Source organism: Echiichthys vipera, assembly GCF_963691815.1.
Source record: "Echiichthys vipera genome assembly, chromosome: 5".
Taxonomy (NCBI): Eukaryota; Metazoa; Chordata; class Actinopteri; order Perciformes; family Trachinidae; genus Echiichthys; species Echiichthys vipera.
In genome coordinates, this window is record NC_139830.1 from 15,984,379 (window position 1) to 16,006,003 (window position 21,625).

Genomic DNA, 21,625 nt, shown 5'->3' on the forward strand with positions numbered 1-21,625 from the left:
ATTATGGATATGTTAGTAACCATCATATAAAATGCTGCACTGACACAAAAACACAATAGTCAGGGCAGCGGGGAAAACAGCTGTCAGGATGAGAGACAGGTATTTCTTGGGGAAATAATATGCATAGTTTGGTACAGCACCATGAAAAAGCATAAACTTGAGAGATTACTTTACACCAAGCCTCAAGATGAAAGATTACATACTGAACTACTGGATGTAAAAACGTTCAGAACAGTCTGTGTCATTCATTTATGACAGGACGCACATAACAAGTAAAGATGCAAGCAGACAGTCAGGAGCAATCCTCTCATTGAATGGGCTGAATGGGAGTAAGGAGGAGGCAGAGACAGGGAGAGGAACTGAGAAAAAGAGGAGGAACTACTGTATTCAGTTTAAATGAACAAAGGCAAAGCTACAGATGTTGCTCTATTACAGTGAGTCTAGGTGTGTTTAAAGACGAGCACGTATTGAGCCACAAAACCCCAGGCGCAGAGAGACATTGCTAAACATGACTGCCTTCACTTTGGCAACCAAAACTGCTCTGCCAAGCATAGCCACACTACATGCCAATATCACGAGATGCATGCAAGTAGGTCACACTGTATTATACATACTGTACATTTAAGGCCTTGTTTTGAAATTAATACTCATACAGTACTCGTGTCCAAAACATTCCACACTATTGGTTTTGGATGTTTCTTGTCTCAGGCCACACTGAAGCTTAATTTCAGCTTGGTCGCTCAAGACTCTCAACAGTTGTGTTTTGGCAAAAATGACCCATTTTCTTTGTAAAAAAAACAAAACATGTTGTGGTAATGGAAAAGTAAAGCTAAAAACTATTATCTTGGATAATATTTAACATCATATTCTAGATTAGAATAGAATAGAATTTGTTGATCCCTTGAGCGGAATGTGTTTGTTCCATTCTGGAATAGGAATAAATAGGAAATGATAACAATGAACAATAACACTGAACAATATAAATACTGAATATAATTGAATAAGTTAACTCAATACGTGTAAATGGAAGTAAGAAATTGTTATTATAGATGAAAACATGTACATTATAACACAATAGCAACAGGATGTGGGAAAATAGAGATAGGATTGATTATGAATCTAATGGAAATTGATCTGAACCTGAGAGTTTCTTTTTTGTGTATTGTTTTTAGAAATTGTTTTGCTTGGTAGTTTGTTTCTTTCCAATAAGCACTTGAGTATAGGATAATTGCCTAAACAACAGGCTTTAAGAGAAGTATTTGTAATTGTCTCGTAAATCCTCTGGCTGCCAATAAAAAAAAGAAGGAAAAAAGGTGTCTGAGCACAGCTGTCACATCAATGTCACGTACATGTAGATTTTTGTAAAGTCAGAGACAATACCAGGTAATGTTGCACAGTGTGACTGGATGCTTTATTTGTAAGGAAACAACTTGCTACTTCTTTAAACAGGGCTGGCAGAAGAAACTGAAAATACAATTTGTTTATATAACACATCCATACACATTCCCTCCTTCTTTACTTTATTTTGTGCTTTTTCCCCATCTCCTGGTACACCAATGTAGTCTTATTTATCCCCCAATTCCACCGTAAAGTGTTATCAGAGACACTGCCATATCTGTCGAAGCACATCAGAGTACAAAATGGAAACTTAAACTATTTTGTGACCCATATTGAAGATGTTATCTTTATAAATATTCTGAAACCTAAGGTATCCTGACTATTTCCATGAAAGAAAAACACACACAGTCAGAATCTTCATCTTGATCCATGCACTCAGCTATTCAAGGCTCCAGCTACTTTTGTGCCGATGTTTACCTTTGACCACTTTTTTCCCTTCCCATACAGCCTATTCTTTACCTGGGAGATCAACCATAGATGTTTACTGTTGGCTATGGCTCCGTCTCTCTGGAGCATTTGGAGCTGCTGTTGATGTACAGAGTATTGCACAATCACAAAGATTTCTCCAGCCAGTCTTTGATTAGAAGAATTATTCTTCTTATTCGTTGCTCAACTGCAACGCTAAGTGGGAGCAAGGAAGGGTCCGGCGGAGGGTTCTCAGTTCCATTACAATATTTAGAGATCGTCACAATGAGAGAATGTCTATGATGGTTTTTGTGACGATGGGTTCCACAGCTATCATTACCAAACAAAAATATATTCAGACAGTGTGTCTTCGAACAAATGTAACAGATCAGAGTTGTTTCTGATTTGCGGATCCTTGACATGAAACATTGGAAACCCCTGCTATAATATCATCAACTCCTGAGCAATTGATACAGTCCATGGCACAAGAGCACGAGTACTTCTGCCATCCATTCATTAACTGACCGTACTTGAAGCTGCTCAAAGCCCCTCGTCACTGACATTTCATTACTGACTACTTTCAGTCCTTTTAATCCTGGTAAATGTGTTCAATTTAGAAGAAATGGTTAAGTCTTTGAAACAGTGTTCCCTGGTGTGAAACCGAGGCAAAAAGATGTCAGGGGAGACACGTTTCAGAGATTGTGCAGGCTGGTTCAGGGCATAGACTGAAATGCCCTGTGGTGCATGTAGAGTATTTTCACTAAATGAAAGAGCACAGAGGAAACTCAAAATCCCAGCATCCACTTTTTTTATGATAGTGACTGATATTGATCACACCTACCACAAATACCTGCTGATATATTTTTGTGATTTTGTGAGACAAGACTAAAATATTGCTAATTGTTCTTTTCTCCCGTACAGAATCACAACTTCAAATATGTATCTTAAGATTTATCCAACGTTTGAGACATATCTGTAGAATCAGTAATAGCAGCAGCAGCAGCCAACACTTTAACACTTCAATAGAGATAGGCCAAAGACTCCTTTCGCATTGCCAGTAGACGAGTATGCCTTTTTTTTCATAGTGTGTCATGCTCGACGTAATGAACGTGGCAGAAAATAGGCTTAGTATTTTTTTGATGGTATTTTATGGAGTCTAGTGAAATGTGCTACGTTGGTTACTCCTTTTTTTTGTGTCCGTTACTTATTTAGTCTCTCTTTTAAGTGTCGTGCAGACTCACTTGGAACGATGTTTGAGTGCTGTTTGGACGGAGACAGACATAATTTGTAGCTGAGATGAAAAAGAGTTGCAGAAGTTACTGACAGGCATTATACTTTAGCACTGAGCTGGAAAAAGATGCAAAAATAATGTCCTGTTTCCATCACTGATCGGAGCTCGAGCCAATGACCTGCGACTACTGCAGAGTTAATTTGTCCTCTCCACTAAAGACAAAAACTCCGTTGCTACCATAGAGGGTCTATGGTTGTTGCTGTTGCAGCTGTGAATCAGTGGATAAATTGTTTTGAGGATTGCAAGCAAAATAACTTATTTCTGTGGCAGAACAGGATAAATTCGGTCAAATAATATTTTGGAAAGTCTAGAAGAGCCATGTGATTGATTTATTTTACCCCCATTAGAGTTAGCATAGCACTAAACCGAAAGTAAGCCAGCTCAGACTGGAAGTATCTTGTGTTTAATTAGGGAAAATCTAATCCCCCTCCCCCATGGAAATCCATTAGAGTGCAGGCAATGTCAGACTGAAGATGGAAAATGGAGTGCAACTAGTTGACAATTCTGTCTGATAGCAGGCTACTTCTTTGCACCTTCACAGAGGCTTCCCTAATATTTAATTTTGTCATTTTCTGCACGCAGAAATAGGGATTTTTTGCAACCAAAGATGTCAGTTAAGCAAGTGTTATCAAGGCTACCTGCTGTACGATCCAGCTCAAATTACCTCACTGCCATGAAGACGACTCGAACATTGGCCAGAAGTAGTGCCCTACTGAGACCGACACTGTGCTGAAGAGCTTTGTGTTCAGCAGTAACAGGTTTATTATGGCCAGTGTCTATCTAAAGAGAAAATGGAGGAGTCGGTGTGTCACTGCTGAAATACCACACTATATATATGTAAATTCTTTTGAACCAATCGCATGCACTGTATGCTACAGCAAGGCTCTGCTGATGTTGTCTCAATCCATAGCAAATGATTACTCTGAATAATACCAACATCAGATTTGTAGGACTGGGCGTTACATTACCTGCCTTAGGCCATCCTTGCTGTTCTGCATGATCCTCAGGGAGTAGTTAGACCGCTGACCTTTGCTGTTGAATTCAATGTGGCCTGTTAGACCTTCCAATTCTACCTATCCAACACAGAGATGGCAACATGTTAAAATACTTCACAAAGAAACAACTGCCTTCCCTCTTAGCAACACCATGTTGTCGATATGACTGGAGGCTACATAAGCACTACTGGCACAGTATCAGCCTTTTGAAATATGTCAAATTTAGAATTATAATATGAAGACGAGGCGGTGATATCTTTCAATTTACAGCAAAGTAGTCAAGCCATTAGTCACGTCTTCTATCTCTGGGAGAAAAAGACAAACAGTCTGATATCGAACACATGCCACATTTAAGTATTTCGATAGCCCAATCACTTACAGCCATTTATCCCTTATCGGATAACACATTTTATTCACTGACAGCTCGCCTTTATCTCTATTCTCTATTGTCTCTCAGTATAATGTAGTGACAAGATAAACTGACCTCGTGGATCTTTAAAGTCAACGGGTGCACAGACTACACATTATTATCTGCTGTCAGTGAAAATATCTAGGCTCTAAATAACCAATTACTATGCAACATAAGTGAATATAATGAAGAAGAAGTGCAATAATGAAGAACTCAACAAACTCGGCTATCTGAGCTAGTTAATGGGATTCCCTGCCCTTTTTGTTATTAAGTGAGAGTCGAACAACAGAATAAAAAAAACTTAAACTTGTGAAAATAGTTTGAAATTTTGGGAAATACGCTTTCTTGGTCATTTTTGTCATTTACATGCAGTAAGTATTAATCAATTGGTTAGCTTAGCTTAGCATAAAGACTGGAGCAAACTGGAGGAAACATGCCAGACAGACACACAGCTTAAACACAATTTACTAGTGCTTTAGATTTCTAATACGTTGCTCCAATAAAAGCATGTTTCACCCCTATGAGTTGTATTTAATAAAATTATATATAATAATAATAATAATAATAATAATTATTATATATATATATATATATATATATATATATATATATATATATATATATATATAAATTATATAAAATTTAATTTACAGTGCCAATTCATAACAAAAGTTATCTAAGTACACTTTACATATGGAGTAGGTAAAGACCCCACTCTATGACTTATTTATGGTTTACATAGACCCAACAATTCCCCCATGAGTACACAGTGGCAACAAAAACCTTCCCTTCCTATATATATATATATATATTTTTTTTTTTTAAACAGTTTAACTAATCGTATTGATTGGTCAAAATTCTTTTTGACGATTAACAGTTCAATGATTGATCATTGTTACCTTTAGACTGAGCAAGGTAAGCTGTTTCCCCCTTCTTCCAGTCTTTATGCTAAGCTAAGCAACTGCTGGCTGCAGCTTCATATTTACCGTACAGATGAGACGAGAGAGGAACCTATGTTCTCAACTAACTTAAGAAAGCAAATAACCTCACTTCCCAAAATGTCAACCTATTCCTTTAAGGTAAGTAGTGATCAGTGTTTTCCTCTTTTTTTCATGATGTCCAGCAGAGGCAATCTTACCATCCTCAGGTAATTCATGAGGCTGGTGCCATGCTCCCAGATCTTGGAGGACTTGCAGGAGAGCTGAGTGGCGCCAACATTCTGGCTACGGTTCAACTCCTGGACCGCCGCCACAACCGCGTATACCGCATCAAAGAGCAGAGCTGAGGAGAGCTGCAGAGGGAGGGAAGAAGGTGAATAAATTATGCATTCACACACTGACACACACACACACACACACACACACTCACACACACACACACACACACACACACACACACACACACACACACACACACACACACACACACACACACACACACACACACACACACACACACACACACACACACACACAGCTGCAAAAAACTCACAGCACACAAACTACAAGTGTAACATGTCAGTGGTTAGCGGTCAGTGAGGGGTTAACCCATCCCTAGAGTAGCAGTGAGATGATTCCATTAGATCATTAGAAAGACTCTGATCTGCTGACAGCGTTGAAAACTATCTCTCTCTCTCTCTGTCTCTCTCTCTCTCCGTCTCTCTCAGAGAGATGCTGTCCTTCCTACTCTTATCCCCAATGAAGCTGGCATACCCTGACCATTCCAATTACCGCCTGCTTCTCTCAGCGAGGGCCAGAAAACAGTGGGAGAGGCTGCTTTTTTTTTCTCATCACCCCTGCACAAACAGCTTCCTCGTCACTACCACTGCCTCCTTCTATGTACATTTGATTAAAATGCATGATGCTCTGCATTGGACGATAGGGGAAAGTCTGAGATCTGTCTCTATGCATACAGCAGTACATTTTAGAGACCTAAGAGAACTACAATAGGCTATTTAACTGCAAAGCTTTGATGTATTACAACCTTGAATTTGCAAACATAATTGGTGGATTGCACATTAAGAGCAATACAGTGTAAACAAACAGCCTGTGAGGACATATGGGGATGTCGTGGTGGTTGCTAAGTAGGCATTAAAAGGTGAAGAGCAAAATGTTACAGTGTTTCTGATTATTTTACACTAATATGATAATATCTATTGTGACATTTTCACCGTTTCGCAATGGAAATGTCTTTCTGCTATCATTCTCAGGAGCATATATAGTCTGTGTTAATATTAAATTACTTGTACATTAGGTCAGGAGCTTACATTTTGTTTGTAACGTAGAATACATTCAGGATTTAATAGGAGAATATGTGCTTGAATGGGCGAAGTTGCAGAAATCAGTGTTTTTTGCATCTATCTCGCAATAGAGCCTGATAACAAAAATACATCACCAAGGTTTGCATGCTTCAGAAATCATTGTACTGTCTGTCATTCGCAGATGACAACTGCCTGTTGTGCTAGGTCAGGCAATAGAAATTTGTAAATACTCAACAATAGTTTTAGATAGACAATTTATTCTCTAAATTTGTTTCTTGTGCGCACATAAGAACAATTAAGGACCATCAGTCATAGAAACATAGTCACAGGGAACACTAATTCGATATGATCATTTATCATCTTTCAATGGAATCCTATCATGATACGCAATTACATCATCTGAATTGCTACTAATAAGTGATGGCTGTGCCAATAAGGGCTGGGAGGTTGAAAGAAGGGAGACCAATGATTTCAGAGACATTGTGTGACTTTCCTGTTGGTAACAGAATGGTGAAGTGGCATGTGGAAGAGTAGAGGAGGATGTGCTTTATGATACTTAGGGCTGGATATTGTTTAAAAATGTATGGTTTCTTTTCTTATCTTATGGTATGTTTATCTTATCTTATCAATACCCTTAAAGTGATACCTATACCAATAGAGTACATTATTTGATAGCTTTTTTTTCTACTTCATTCAATACCCATCATGTGAATGGAAGCATCTCGCCTCAATGAACGGCCAACTCTGTCGAATACACCATACTCGATTTCACTGCATCACAGACTGTATGGGTTGTAGCAGCTGCCGTAGTGGTCCAATCACACGTCACATTAAGCCGAAGAAAGCCTGGGGTGATTGGCTGCTTGCAAAACCATGCGAATAGTAATTTTTTTTCTAGATCTGGGCACAAAATGGACCGATTGAAAGTATTGTTTGGTACTGGGTTATTTCTGTCGATACTTAGATGCTACTACTGTAATATTTAGACAGATAAGGTATCTAGTCGCCATACCCAGTCGTAATGGTACTCCGGTACAGGAAGAGCAGAAGGTATGGTGTGACTGAAAGTACCCAGAGTTTCCGGACAGTGGCGTGGCTGTCTAAAGTCTACCTCAGATGTTTTTATGTTTTTAATAAAACAAACTGTCGGTGATCTGTCGAAGTCTTCATTGTCATAGCACCTCCTGTGTCAAAGGTGTGTACTGTACTATTGTGTGCCAACATGAGCTTCACTATTTCAGGCGTGTTTTACAAAAATTAATATTGAATCTTTCAAGCCTGGTTTTGTTTGATGTTCTCTAACACAAGTACAGTCAAGTTTTGTGTACCTACCTACTGATATTTTATCCTCATAAAGATAAGCCCTATCTGTGCATCTGCATGGTTATTTCTGCCTGATGCTAATTTGAGAATATAAATATCTTCACACAAAAATGCTGCTGCCTACATTTTCTCATATTCACTTTTGTTATCAGCTGGCATTAAACATCTCGGCTACACATGTAAAAAGGTCACATGTATGCATTTGTTGTACGAATGAGCGCGGCAGTTATATTTCCTCCAGACCTAATTACATTTAATGAAAGACAGCTTATTATCTATGTGCATGTCTAAATGAGTTAATCACTTTCTTGCTCTGCCTTAATCAGCCTTTATTCTCTCTACTTATTAGCTAATTAGTCACAAGTCCTAATTGCTGCAGGCTCAGAAGTATCCGAGTGACCTACTGTGCGCAGAACACAGCATTTTTTTCATGCTGTGTTCAAACTATTCTTAACTTGCTTCACCACCCAGCTTTTGAGAAGCAGAAGAGGGTGATGGGTGCATGTTTGCTTTTTTTTTTCTTTCTTTCCTTTAACTTCAAACAGAGAGAGAGAGACGGAGAAATTCATTCATTAATTGCCTTTACTGAATTTCTGTTCCTAATGAAGCCCTTAAGAATATTAGTGAACACAATATTTTTTTAAACCCTGATGTTTTGATCTGGTTGGTTCTTGTTGTATTTGTTAGCAGTATATTATATTTTGATAAAATAAGACCAGAACATTCATATGTTAGTTACTTTGAAGAAGTTGAACACGAATATATACATTTAATATCACATTAACAGTATGTGCATAATAATGTATACATTCTTCTGACTGTTTTATTAAGGTTCTGCTTTTCTCTCTCGTCAATAACATATTTATATTTTATCAAGTATAAGACATAAACATAAATACAATTATTCTGTAAGCTTGGTTAGTTTTAAAACTAATAAATGATGGAAAACATCACTTTATTATTGATGGTATTGATGGTTTAATATTGACTGATATATAATGGTATATGTTAAGAGAAAGTGATTTCCACGAAATAATGAAATTATACATTTTCTTTACTGGACTGCGAAAGCAGGCATCAATCTAATGGCTGATGAAGTTCTTGTTACTCTCACATGACACTTTCATGAGTGGCACTTGTGGACAAATGGGTGAGAGAGCTTAGCCCTCACAGGGATTATTGCGGAACGAGATAATACTCATAATTTTCTTGTCCCTCGAAAACAAGCACTCATCAGGTTTATGCAGGTCATTTAGGACATTTCACTTGCTTACGTAGAATATTCTGATTATTCAATAGCATAAAATGAGTATGAGGGTGTTTTGCTGAGAATACAAAATGTTCAAGCACGAGGGACAGTTCTTCTGTCCGGTGTGGTTGGCTCAAATGTAAATAGAACTACTGAACCATCATGAAACTGTCATCTATTGCTTAATTCAAGTTTCTTTAAGGTCCCACATTATGCTAATTTTCAGGTTCATATCTGTATTCCTACGAGAACATGTTAACGTGTGTTAATGTTCAAAAAACATTATTTTTCTCATTCTGTTTGTCTAAATACACCTAAATTCACCCTTTGTCTGAAACATTTAATGCTTGTCTTTTTAAAGCTCAGTTCAGACCAAAGATTCACAAAAGGACAAGTTGAAACTTGCAACTACTTGCAATGTGCAGGTCTGCAACGTTCTAATACCGGGCCGTTTACACCAGTGACACGAGAGGAGACAGTGTATCATCTCCATAGCAACGACTCACTGTACTTCTGTTCTAACCTCCGATTTCTCAGCCTTTTTTTGTAGCTGGATATAATATAAATATATAAAATATAAATGAGGACAGAGGTACTTACTACAGCTCAATTTCTAGTTGTGATGAAACTGCGAAGATAAAGTTTTATTTCCCGGATTCACTGCTTTGTTCTGGATTACGGCGCTCGCTCTCCTTATTCATTGTATTGCTCACCTGACCCTCTCTCTCTGTCCGTCTCTTTTTCTCTCTCACACACACACAGGCTAGTTGAGCCTCTATCCAAAATGGCCTTTTCAACAAGCTGACGGTTTGTAATTGACTTGACCAGCGAGCTTAGCTAAGACTTAATTGGCTGTTGCAGCAGGTGACGTCATACGTTCCAGAACCAGCTGCTGGCAATTTGACGAGCTGAATCGCTTGTGACAACATCAGCTGGTTTGGGTCCAGACGAGACGGGTCAGTTCACACCGCTGCAACTTCCACCTGCAACGTTCTAAAACGGTTTTGTCGAGTTGCGAATCATTGGTTTGAACTGGGCTTAAGATCCCCCTTGCAGCCGGGGAATGACTGTAACAGAACTGCAGTAGCACTTTTTACCTAAAGTGTAGTTGTGACATCACAACCGTCTAGAAGTCCTGCTGGCTCTTTAAAGGCACAGTTTCTGAATAGGGGCTGTGAGAAATTCTCTGTGAATTGTGAGTTTTGATGCTTTCCCAGTATTTATATAGCACCTCAACCTGCTTTATAATTAGAAAAGACATGTAAAATCTCACTTTTACAATATGAGAACCGGGCAAACCGGGCAGTAGAGGTAAGCCCCGCTTTGCATTTTCTCTCAAGTTTAACAGGCAGGATGCCATTATAAAGGTAATAAGGAGAGTGGCAAACACTGCTAATGAGCTGTCTGGGAAACAACAACTGCCTTCAGCAACACTGCAATTACAACATTTAACTGGATAAATGTCATCCCTGTATATTTCAGATTCATTTTTTTTGTCTAAGTGACTTCAGTCTTTCAGTGGGTGAGTTTGAGATAAAGCACAAGTATTGTCACAGTCTCCGAAGACCATTATTCTTACATGGGTAACCTTGGTCTTCTGTGTGTGTGTGTGTGTGTGTGTGTGTGTGTGTGTGTGTGTGTGTGTGTGTGTGTGTGTGTGTGTGTGTGTGTGTGTGTGTGTGTGTGTGTGTGTGTGAGATAATGTGTTTGTGATGTATGTACTAACTGGGGTTCCAGCAAAGGGTGCATGGTCACAGTTCTCTTGCCAGGAGCGGTTGAGGCTTAGCGCAAAATCCTGGAAGAAGGGATGAGTATTGTTGAAGACTGAAAAACCGACTATGTTGACTCGTTGGTCCACCACATCATCCAGTCGGAGTAAAGAGAATTCCTGCGGCGCAAAATGAGACAGAGAAAGACAGACAGAGATTATTAGGTGATTGCAGCTGATTCAGATGGGAGCTTGTCATTTTCTGCCATCATCTGTCACAATCTACTTTAAATAACACACATAGAATCACTCTCAAGGTAAAAAGGGCATGTGTTAATCAATCATGTTTACATCCGATTTAATCCGCCTCACTTAGTTTTCATCAAATCCCATTATTCCAGCTGATTGATATGAGAAAACCGAGGCAAATTAGTTAATTCCCCACCGTTTAGCTATGCATCACAGCACAACACCATGTATTTTGCGCTGGCCATATGCTCTTCCTGACATACAGGTCATTGTGTGAATACTGGATTGAAATTTTAAGGGACTAGACTTATAGACAGCCTGGAGACAGTAGACTGGGAAAAAAAACTCAGAATGACAGATTGAGAAAGTGAGACAGAAATCCATGGCATATCAAAATGCTCTAGGTTATGAGAAGAAGAAGGTATTTGTTATTTGGCTCTTTTGCTCTGGGACAAGCTGGCTCTTCTCTGCCGCGGGACCAGGGGACAGGCAGAGATAGAGATGAGGGAGAGTAGGAAAGAGAGGAGGGTGTGGTGGGAGTGTGGATGGACGTCTCCTGAAGGTTAATAGATGTGTCAAAACCTAGTACCCCCTAAGGTAGCAGCCTTCGCCTGGCAGCCTGTTGTGCCATCTAGCTTATGACATACAGACCAAGCCCGGTCTACCTGTCTGTCTCCAAGGCCAGGGACTCTGAAGAAAAGAGGGGATGGTAAGGTAGAAAATAAAAAGGCCTCGATGTAGGAGGAAAGAGGCAGCGGGTGACACTGGGGTGTTGTAAGACCAGTACGTACAGCGGAGAGCATGGGGAGAAGAAATGGGGATGGGTTTACTCTGATCAAAAGGTTTGAAAGACAAAAAGAAGGGAAGTTAGAGGTGTGTATAAATGAAAGGAAAAAAATATCTTTCAAATGAAAACAATGATCAAAGCTGCTAACTACTTTCCTTAGACCTCCTGCTGTGTAGAAGCCCACTACATTTGGTACCAGCTTTAAAGATTAGGCCAAAATCTTGTTTTAAAAACAACTTAAAACACATAGTCATTCAAAGGGAAATGTTGACTGTTTCCTGGAGATATCAAAGCCTACAAATTCATGACTATGCTGCAACAGAAAAAGAGAGAAATGGCTTTTTTCATCTGTTAGAGAAAAATGGATGAGAGGGGATTAGGCAAATCAGATAATGGAGGTTCACACAAAAAGAGTGAATAGGTCAGTGAATTAAATAACTGATAAGTAGGCAGGTGGAAAAAGCTCTCAGACCAAGAGGCGCATGAGTCACTCCACTGTGAATACACCAGTGGGTGACTGCACTGATACAGACTCAGAGTAAAGCAGGGAGGAAGTAGTGGATATTGACTTTGAGTAGGAGGCCTATTATCCCCAGTGCCAACCCCTCTGAAAGCTGGAAATCCCAAATGTTTAGCTTTGCTGGCGTACAGCAGAGTGCATCTGCTGCATGTTAAAAACAAACAACTCTGGTAAACTCTGCTCACAAATATATTCCAGGTAAATGTGGAGGTGGCCAAGATGAGCTACAAGGACATCACAGTAGAGGAGATAGTTACAGAGTGGAAAGATACAGCATGTGCAATACGTGAATGATACCTGTCCTGGGAGGCAGGACCACTTCAGCAGTAAGTATGTGTGTGGTCGACAATCTGCAAGTGGTGTGCAGTTCTAAAAACAAAAAATATATTTTGTGCTTAGGGACTCTGCATCTTCCATACAAAACCTTCTGATCCTATAAGAAACTGTCTTGCAGCATTTGCACTGGTTCAGCTCAACTCGACTAGACTCATTTTTGGAACATGCTTTTATCAATTTCCTTACTTTACGTGATGGTACCCCGTCACTAAGGTTTGGGACTCATAGTTGACAGACATAGCGATGTTGCGTGAAAATGGCGCGACATCCTCTTCAATGCGACACAGTGCGTGTTACTTCATCCATTTGCTGGATCCTTTCATCGGCTACAAAACAGAGGAAAATTTGCACTACGTCAATTGACCCTAGAATGTTTTTGTGGGTCGAAAAACTGGGGTCGCCACTGTGGACAGTTTGGCACTAGTGATGGTCCCTCGATTAGTGGTCAGAAGTGTTTTAAGTATCAGCCCAGCTCGCTTGGAACCTCGACATTACCAAGATAGTACCTCTTGCTGATAGAAAAACCAAGAAGAATGGATTCAAGCAAGTTGAGTTGATTTAAGCAATTTGAGTTGAGTCAAGCCATGCCAGTACCATGCAGTATAAATGAGGAGGAGGTGAACATGTGATTAGTCACTATTACCGTTCCAACTCAACCTGTTGTTGATGTTTTCTTTCTACAAAAGGTGCAGTCCAGTGGCGATTGCTCTAAGACTGCAAGGGAAGCTCAGCTTTCCCTAACATGTCACCCAAAAAAAAGTGGTGAAATATGTTCTGCTGTGTGTGCATGTCATTGACTAAATACGCGCTAGAAAACCTTCATCTTTTGTTCAGAATCAGCTACTTATCACAGGTAACCGGCGCATCTTCCTTCTCATTTATCCCCACAGCGCCACAGCGCTTTACACAGTCGGACGCTCGGCTTCTACTGACTTCAATGGGGAAGCGTAGAGCGGGTTGTTCCACTGCAGCGAAAAAAGACAGTCACTGGATAAATGCTGGGCGTTGTCCCGCCCAACGGACGCTCAGCATCTCTGGGGATCTATGGGGCAGTGGGCTGGCCCAGACGCTCAGCTTCTGCATGATGATTGGGTGAGCTGTCTGAGGCGGAATCCTTTTTGATTGACAGATAAATGAGCAAATCAGCGATCTTAAAGAATAAACATTCACCAGAACATTTTCCGTTGTTCTGAAGTGATCCGGAGACTTTACCGATCCCCAGCGACTTTGTCTTTGTGAAAAACGACTAGCGTTGTGTTCGCCGCCTCTGTTCTGTCACTCTGCGTTTTCTTTTTCCACCAAGCAGCGGTAGCTGCGGAGCTTCTCCCCCCATCACTCACACTCACAGGCAGTCACACTTCACAGTAGCCTGGTGCAGCAGCTCCAGCTTCTAGCATTAGCAAGCTGCACATCATGGCAGATAATATGAATGTTGTCGACCGTATTTTGGCGAAGCTATTGATAGTCTTCCTTAAGAAGAGAAAATTAGAGTTAAACAGCAGGGCAGGTCAACTCCTAAGATTGATTTAGTGCAAAAGGTGGGGAAAAGTAACAGGCGTTTCCAGTTGTCCTGGTATGACAAGGTGAACTGGCTGACTGCAAGTGCTGTCACAAATAAAACGTACTGTTGGTCAATGCCTCTTGATTAAACCATCTCAGAGATGGGTTGTCTGGTCAAAAGTGGATTTTGGGGATCTATCGAACTTTGACAGGGCATACAAAAGGCATGAAAAAAAGCAATGAACATGTGAGTGCATGTGCAAGGTTAAGTTGCCTGGGCAGAATCAAGGTTGAACATGCAATAAATGAAGGAGCTCCTATTCAAATAGCAAAACATAATGAAACAGTCAAACAAAACAGGGCTTTCCTAAACCGCCTTATTAATGTGACTTCCTTGCTTGGCCTTCAGGAGCTGTCATAATGGGGTCATGCTGAGAGTGGTGAATCATCCAACAAGGGGAATTACAGGGAGTTTACAGAAACATTAGTAAACTATGACTCTCTCCTGGCAACACAATTCCAGTCATCAGCTGTGTTTTTCTGGGATTTCCCATTCAATCCAAAATGACTTGATCACTGCTCTTTCAGCCACTGTTTCTGATGAGATCAAAGATGAAATTCAGGCTGCTCCCTTTTTTGCATGGTAGGTGGATGAGACAACTGATATAGCTTGCTGTGCGCAACTCTCTGTCGTTGTTCGCTATGTGGATAGTGCATGTAAAATTCAAGAGCGCCTTATTGGATTTTTTTTATGTTACTGGGGGAAGAGATGCTCAGTCTGTTTTTGAAGTCTTGAATGAGAACATGCAGGGTTATAATTTCAGGGAGAAACTTGTGGCACAAACCTATGATGGGGCTGCTGTCATGGCTTCAGCACAGGGGGCTAAATGCTTACCTGAGTGCAGAATTTTTTTTGCATCTCTCACAAAAAGGATGTCTGTCACAACTACAGGATCCCAAGGAGCGCTGCAGAAATATGTACATGGCCATCCTAGACAATCTTTCTGAGCAGATACCGTGGCGTTTTGCAGATTTGGAAAGCATACGCTTCTTAGAATTAGTCAATCCAGGGAATTTGATGAGATGAGATAAGTGTTTCCAGAGGAGGCGTTTCAGAGTGTCCTGAAAAGTTATGGCCAGTTCTTTGATTCAGGGAGACTGAGGTCTGAACTTCTGTGTAGTGTGTGTGTGTGTGTGTGTCACGTGATTGAAGGAGTTGGGATGTCAAGGGGGTTTGTTTTATTTTATTTTAATGTAAAGCACTTTGGGCTGCATTTTGTATATGTATGAAAGTTGCTATATAAATAAAGCTGATTTGATTTGATTTGATTTCCCTTTGTGCAGAGTTTAAGCTGATTGAACTGGGCAACTCTGAGCTCATTCAAGAAATATTGACAGTTAGATGTTTGATAAGAAACTGTATAACTTACAAGTTTGTGGACTGCTGTTGGTAGCACGCTAGCAATGCTAGCTCCTGCAGTATACGGTTTCAATGCTACCCACACTAATTCCTGTTCCGCCTACCTTCTCCTTACCATGCTAGCAAATACACATGTCGAAATCTGGTGGATTGTTATTCACCTTCTCCAATACTGCGCTCTGATTGGATTGATTGTTTTGGCCTCATCCTGCACCTTGGTTTGCACTTGGGCACCCAATTTTATACTAAAAAAACAAAACTATATGGAAACAAAAAGACAGCTAACAAAAATGTTTGAGAATGCAAAGAGAGCGCAAACAAGTAGTTTTTGTCACATAACTTGATCATGATTTGAGGCAGAAAAAGAACTATAAAACACAAGATATGCCCATTTAGAAGATTAGTCACAGTGGGGCTGCTAGCTGTGTTTGAACTTCATGAGACAATTCTGTTAATGACTAGAATGGCCTGATGTTCTTGTTAGAGAAGAGGCAGTCCTTTCTTTTGAACTATTCTACTGAATTTTAAATACACAACTCAGTGAAACTGATGGCTCACTTGATTTTTCTACTTTACATTTTAATAGAGACAGTATAACTGAGAAGCAGTCTAGATGAAGAAGAGCACTAAGAGAGGGATTACATATACCTCAGCAAAACTTTAGGAACACTAGTCCCTATCACAGCAATATATGCCATCACGTCAGGAGAAAAGTTTAATTTTAAAATATCCTTAATTTATTTTTGGTCATACACTTAAAGGTTAAAGCCATAATATTATCGATTCATGTGCATTACATAAAGCACATTAGCTTTTCTCTGGTCTTCTTGTATATTTAGTTATCCCTTGTGGGGCCTCATAAGCCTTTTGGGACTGGCCATATAATTACTGGCTAAGTGTACTTTAATAGATAATTAGAGGCAGAGCTGTGCAAACGAGCCTATCATTAAGCATGCCCCTCAAGGGTGTCTGTATGTATGTATGTGCATACACGCGCAAGCACATGCACAAACACAAAATGGAGTGCGCGCACACACACACACACACACACACACACACACACACACACACACACACACACACACACACACACACACACACACACACACACACACACACACACACACACACACACACACACACACACACACACACACACACACACTAAAGACCAAGGTCACCAAAATATCCTAAGGCTATGTCTGAAGAAAACTAATGGGCTGTATTTGTAAGCTTTGAGGGCCAGGCACTGACACACACGCACACATTCAAATTCAAATACACACACATGGTCGGACACAAACAGACTAAATCCCTTCACATGAGCAATTATGCTCTCTTGCATACTAAATAGGTGGTGTGAAATGGATGGTTCTTAGCAGAGGACAGTTGGCTCCCAGCAGTGGGGGAATGAAAAGGCAGAGTTGGAGGGCTGAAGAGAGCAACGAAGAAACCAACTGTCCAACCAACTGGGGTGAAAAGGGTGGAGAAGTAGAATGATGATGAGGAGGACAGAAAGAGAGAGAGAGAGAGCTAGAAGTTGAATCAATGGAATTGGTGAGAGATTAGTTGGCACGACTTAGAGCTTAAAAAGCAGTTGGGGTGAAAGAGAGAGCCACAGAGCTAAGATGAGAGGGGGCGGGAGGGTGGGAGAGCGCAAGGGATTGACAGTCTGGCCGAGGGCCCTCGACACCGGCTGTCACCTGGAGATCAATCAGCAGCCAGGACCTGAGCCAACCAACCAAAAAACTGTTGCTTCACATCCTCAATTCTTCCCTCGGAAAACCTCCCGATCTGGAAGCCTTATCTATTCTTTATTTCTGTCTGCTTTGTTATTCTCTCAATGTCTCTTTTATCATCATTTTATATGGATTTTTTATATCCTCCCAGTGATTTTTCTTACTTTTCACATAACGGACCATTCACACATGCACACATGTACACTCACCGAAGAAAATGCCCGAATGAGTGACCACTCGGTGTTTGTTATGATGTAGTCAGCTTGAACAGTGAATAATGAGATCCCAGGAGGACTGATGTTGCTGATATTGGACACCCTGTCATGAACCCACCATATCACTATACATCCCTTACCCAGCCACACACATGCACAGTCATATATTTTTTTTTGCAGTGGTGTAAGCCTCTATAAATTCACCATCCTAAAAAGGACATCCAAAATGAAGCAAAAAACCTCTTTAGATTAAGCCGCCTCTTTCAGCTCTTCTCTTTGTGCACTGATCTCATCTCTCTAAATAGGATAGAAATGCAGAGATTATAGTGATTCTCTCAGCTCCAAGGACATCAACTGAATCAGGCTGCATCTCTGCTCCCTGCAGGCTACAACATCCTGGAACTGAACAACGGATATCTCAATCAGAGTTGTTGTGTCAATAGATGAAGTTTCCAAATGCAGTGAAATGAGTTTTGTTATTTGTGTGCATGCTGTGCAGGGTATGCTGCTTCAAGCTGTTACTTTTTTCCTACTGTGAATATGAAAACTTTCAGTATTTATATATATGTATCTGTTTGGAGAACTTTGTTACAGTGGCATTAAAATGAATAAAGTTTGCTCAAGTAGAGAACCAATAATAATCAAGTGAGTCAGAACATTGAATCGAAGTACCGTGTAGTACCATGGCCAAAGTATTTACAGAAATTAAAGATTGTCACACAAGTACATGTTTTGTGGTTTTTGTGTTGAGCAACATTATATTTCATTTGAAGTTGTGTTTGCTTCCAACTGATGAATATAAGCCACATTTTCACTCTTCTTCTAGCTCCGTTTTTTTGGTATCCTCCAGCTACAGAAGGGAATTTCTGCCTCTTAGCTGAGAAATAACCCACTACGTTCACCAGCTTGTTGCCAACTGTGTCATTTTGCTGTTTGGTGACGGGCAGGTAGCATATTGTGGTTCTATCAGAGGATTTCCCGCTGCTGGAAACAAGGCGCATGAAAGCATTGCGACTAAACCAGACCTAAATAATGAGCTGATAGATGCTAAAAAGCTTTGTAAATTAGAAGGCAACCTACATTTGGGTGAAAATTATTTGTGGGTTTGTCAATAAAAATGACCCTTCCTCATTACACAGTCATTATGTAGTCATCTGCTTGATTTTTAATATAAAAATGGTGATTAGAGCAGCTTTAGAGACACATAGTCATGTAGCATTTCCTTTGGTTGCTGTATCCTCAAAGGGTAATGACATTATCTTCTGTTAAAATGTGCCCCAGATAAAGACAGAGCCGTCAGTGGTGATAATCATAATTGACAATTTGAAAAAGAAAGAATAATCATCCCCACTTCTTATCTAGCATGGCAGCGTTGAAGGGACAGACAGCCTATGACGGAGTAACATTTCTGTAAATTGCATATTGATTTTCCTAATGATAAAGTGCTAATAAATGATGTCCTTTCGTTTATACTCAGGGAAATGTATACTGGGTTAAACCTTTAGGCCTCAGTCTTGCTTCACTCTGTAATAAAATCCATTTCTAGTGGCACCCTGATTATTCTCTATTAGCTAGAATGTTCATGCAGTGTTTTTGGCAATGAGTCTTTTCATGCTTCTATCAATTGCCACGTAAATTCAGGCTAAGCTCTAAAGCCTCCTGCAGCCCTTAATTACGATGTTCTCAGTGAGCGTGGGTTCGGTGGAGAGAAGGAGTAGGAGGAGGAGGAGGAGAGAGGGAGCATTACCAAATATCATGCCTATAGACTTGTTATGAACCTGTGAATTAACAGCAAAATTGGATAAAGAATTAACTGCATTCTCTGTTTCTGAAACAGTCAGCTGCCGCTGGATAAACTGTAATCTCAGCTCTGCCATTACTTTCTGTCTGGATACTTCACTGCATTGTACATGCTTGGATTGTGTCCAAGTGATCCCTCTTGCGTAGGTAACTAACATGTCAAATCATTCCCAGTGGCTAGCTAGTTTTATTCACACAGAGATGACCATGACATTAACATACCATACATCTTACTACAGCATGCTCGGGGTGATACATTACTTTTGTTTGAAAGCATTTAATAGCCGCATACATCAAAACAATCTGGCAGGATTCGTGCAGAGTGTTGGAAACAAATGACCAATTTTATTCCATTATTCATAGAATTACGTCTGACCTGCAACAGTAACAGCCTATTTGTGAGGCAGAGACCTTATGCCCAGAATAATTCGGAGGCTGGTGGAGGCCAAAAACACCATGAATATTGCAGACACTAGCATATGTTTGGAATCTGAAACAGTCACCAGCAAGCTATTCATTCGAATCACAGCTGAATTTTATGGAGGAACATAAAGGCTGAAAGCACAGAAAGCAAAGAAAATTTTGTAAGATCGAAGAAGTCTTCAAAGTCAAAAAAATGTCTTTCTTATGAATGCTTCTTTTAATTGAAAAGCTTTGCATTCACCTTGCAGATTATTTTGTTGGAAAAACAGAAACAGAAAAAGGTTGCTGGACCTCTAAGGCTGCAGAGTAGGCGTTGGGGTGTAGGAGTGGGTGGCCGAAATACAGAGACAGAAAAAAAAATACAGAGGGTGAAGCAACAGATAATGAAGAAGAGGCTCTATCTCAACCCTGCTCATCTCAGTGAAGCCCTGAGTGTTACACATCGATCACCTGAGTATTTTTCTCATTAAGACGGCGTAACCCCTCAGCTTTCAGACTAGATGAGTTAAAAGGGCCACGGCAGAAAAAACAATACATTATACACAAGGAATGTCTGAATATCTTAAGGGTCATGTATGAGTTCTAAATGTTAAAGGCCATTTGTTTGATTTGTTTTGCTATAATTTAATATCACATATATGCCTTTGAGGTTGTATGAGAGGGATGCAAAGGAAAAGCACAGTTTTGAACCAAGTGGCAGTCTCAGGGACTGAAAAATGAAGCCAATAAATATGTGCCAAAAACAGCAGTTTCTCGAATGGTTACTTGACGCTTGCTCCAAAAGTGTCAGTCCCCAAAGACACCCTTGTTAAATTGCCCAACTTTACAGCAGAAATAAACATGTTTACAGCCTGGTACACAAAACAGTTTGGGTTTCAAGAGCTAATTTTCCCCATTCATGATGACGTGGAATCATTTTTATATAACACCTATTTAAAATAGATTAAGACTTAAAGTTATGCATAATTAAGGGCTGGCTGCTTTTGCATGACATGGGGGTGCCATGAAAGGTGGGTGCCATCACAGATTCTCGGATTCTTCCGCGCTCCACCTACAGTACATTGAGCTTCACATCGGCTCCTCAGAAACCTAGGGGTGACGTCACAGAGACTACGTTCATATTTTATACAGTCTATGGATTTCACGCTCCCTGACAAAAACAAACTCGATCCACATTTAATTTATGCTAGCAAAGGTGATTGAGCCTTGCTGGCTCAGCTCTGCAGTTGGGGAATTAATGATGACAGGAGTCACTGAGGTCTTTTGTACCAGAAAGATGGAGATTCTGCTGCCTCATTCAGATTTCAGGATGGACGCAAGGGCGAAGAGTTGGTTTATAATTAATTTATTTGAAAATTAGAATAGGGTAGGGGGAAGGGGGAATGGGTGGGACTAGGTTAGCATAGTGCTTCCTCATACTTCTTCTTTTAGAACATGACATTCAAATTTATGTTGCTTTTTGTTCACTGTATTTGTTATTTTGTGACAAATGATTAATTACTTACAGAAACATAACGCGACAAAAAAATAATGCAATTAATCGCAATTTATTTTTGCACTCAGAGCGAAACGCTGCTCATTGCACGAGCTCCCGCTCG

The 21,625-nt window shown here is 40.2% G+C and overlaps 1 protein-coding gene across 1 annotated transcript in view; it reads right to left on the bottom strand.

The window, feature by feature from the left end:
- Positions 1-21,625, bottom strand: part of grik4 (glutamate receptor, ionotropic, kainate 4) — a gene marked incomplete at its 3' end in the record, with an annotated part of 235,141 nt that overhangs the window by 46,411 nt on the left and 167,105 nt on the right. Inside the window, exons 8-10 of the mRNA XM_083913261.1 lie at positions 11,057-11,218; positions 5,637-5,789; positions 4,063-4,167 (exon numbers count right to left, since the gene is read on the bottom strand). Of these exons, the coding sequence (XP_083769387.1) occupies positions 4,063-4,167; positions 5,637-5,789; positions 11,057-11,218 (420 nt within the window). The remainder of the gene's footprint in view (positions 1-4,062; positions 4,168-5,636; positions 5,790-11,056; positions 11,219-21,625) is intronic.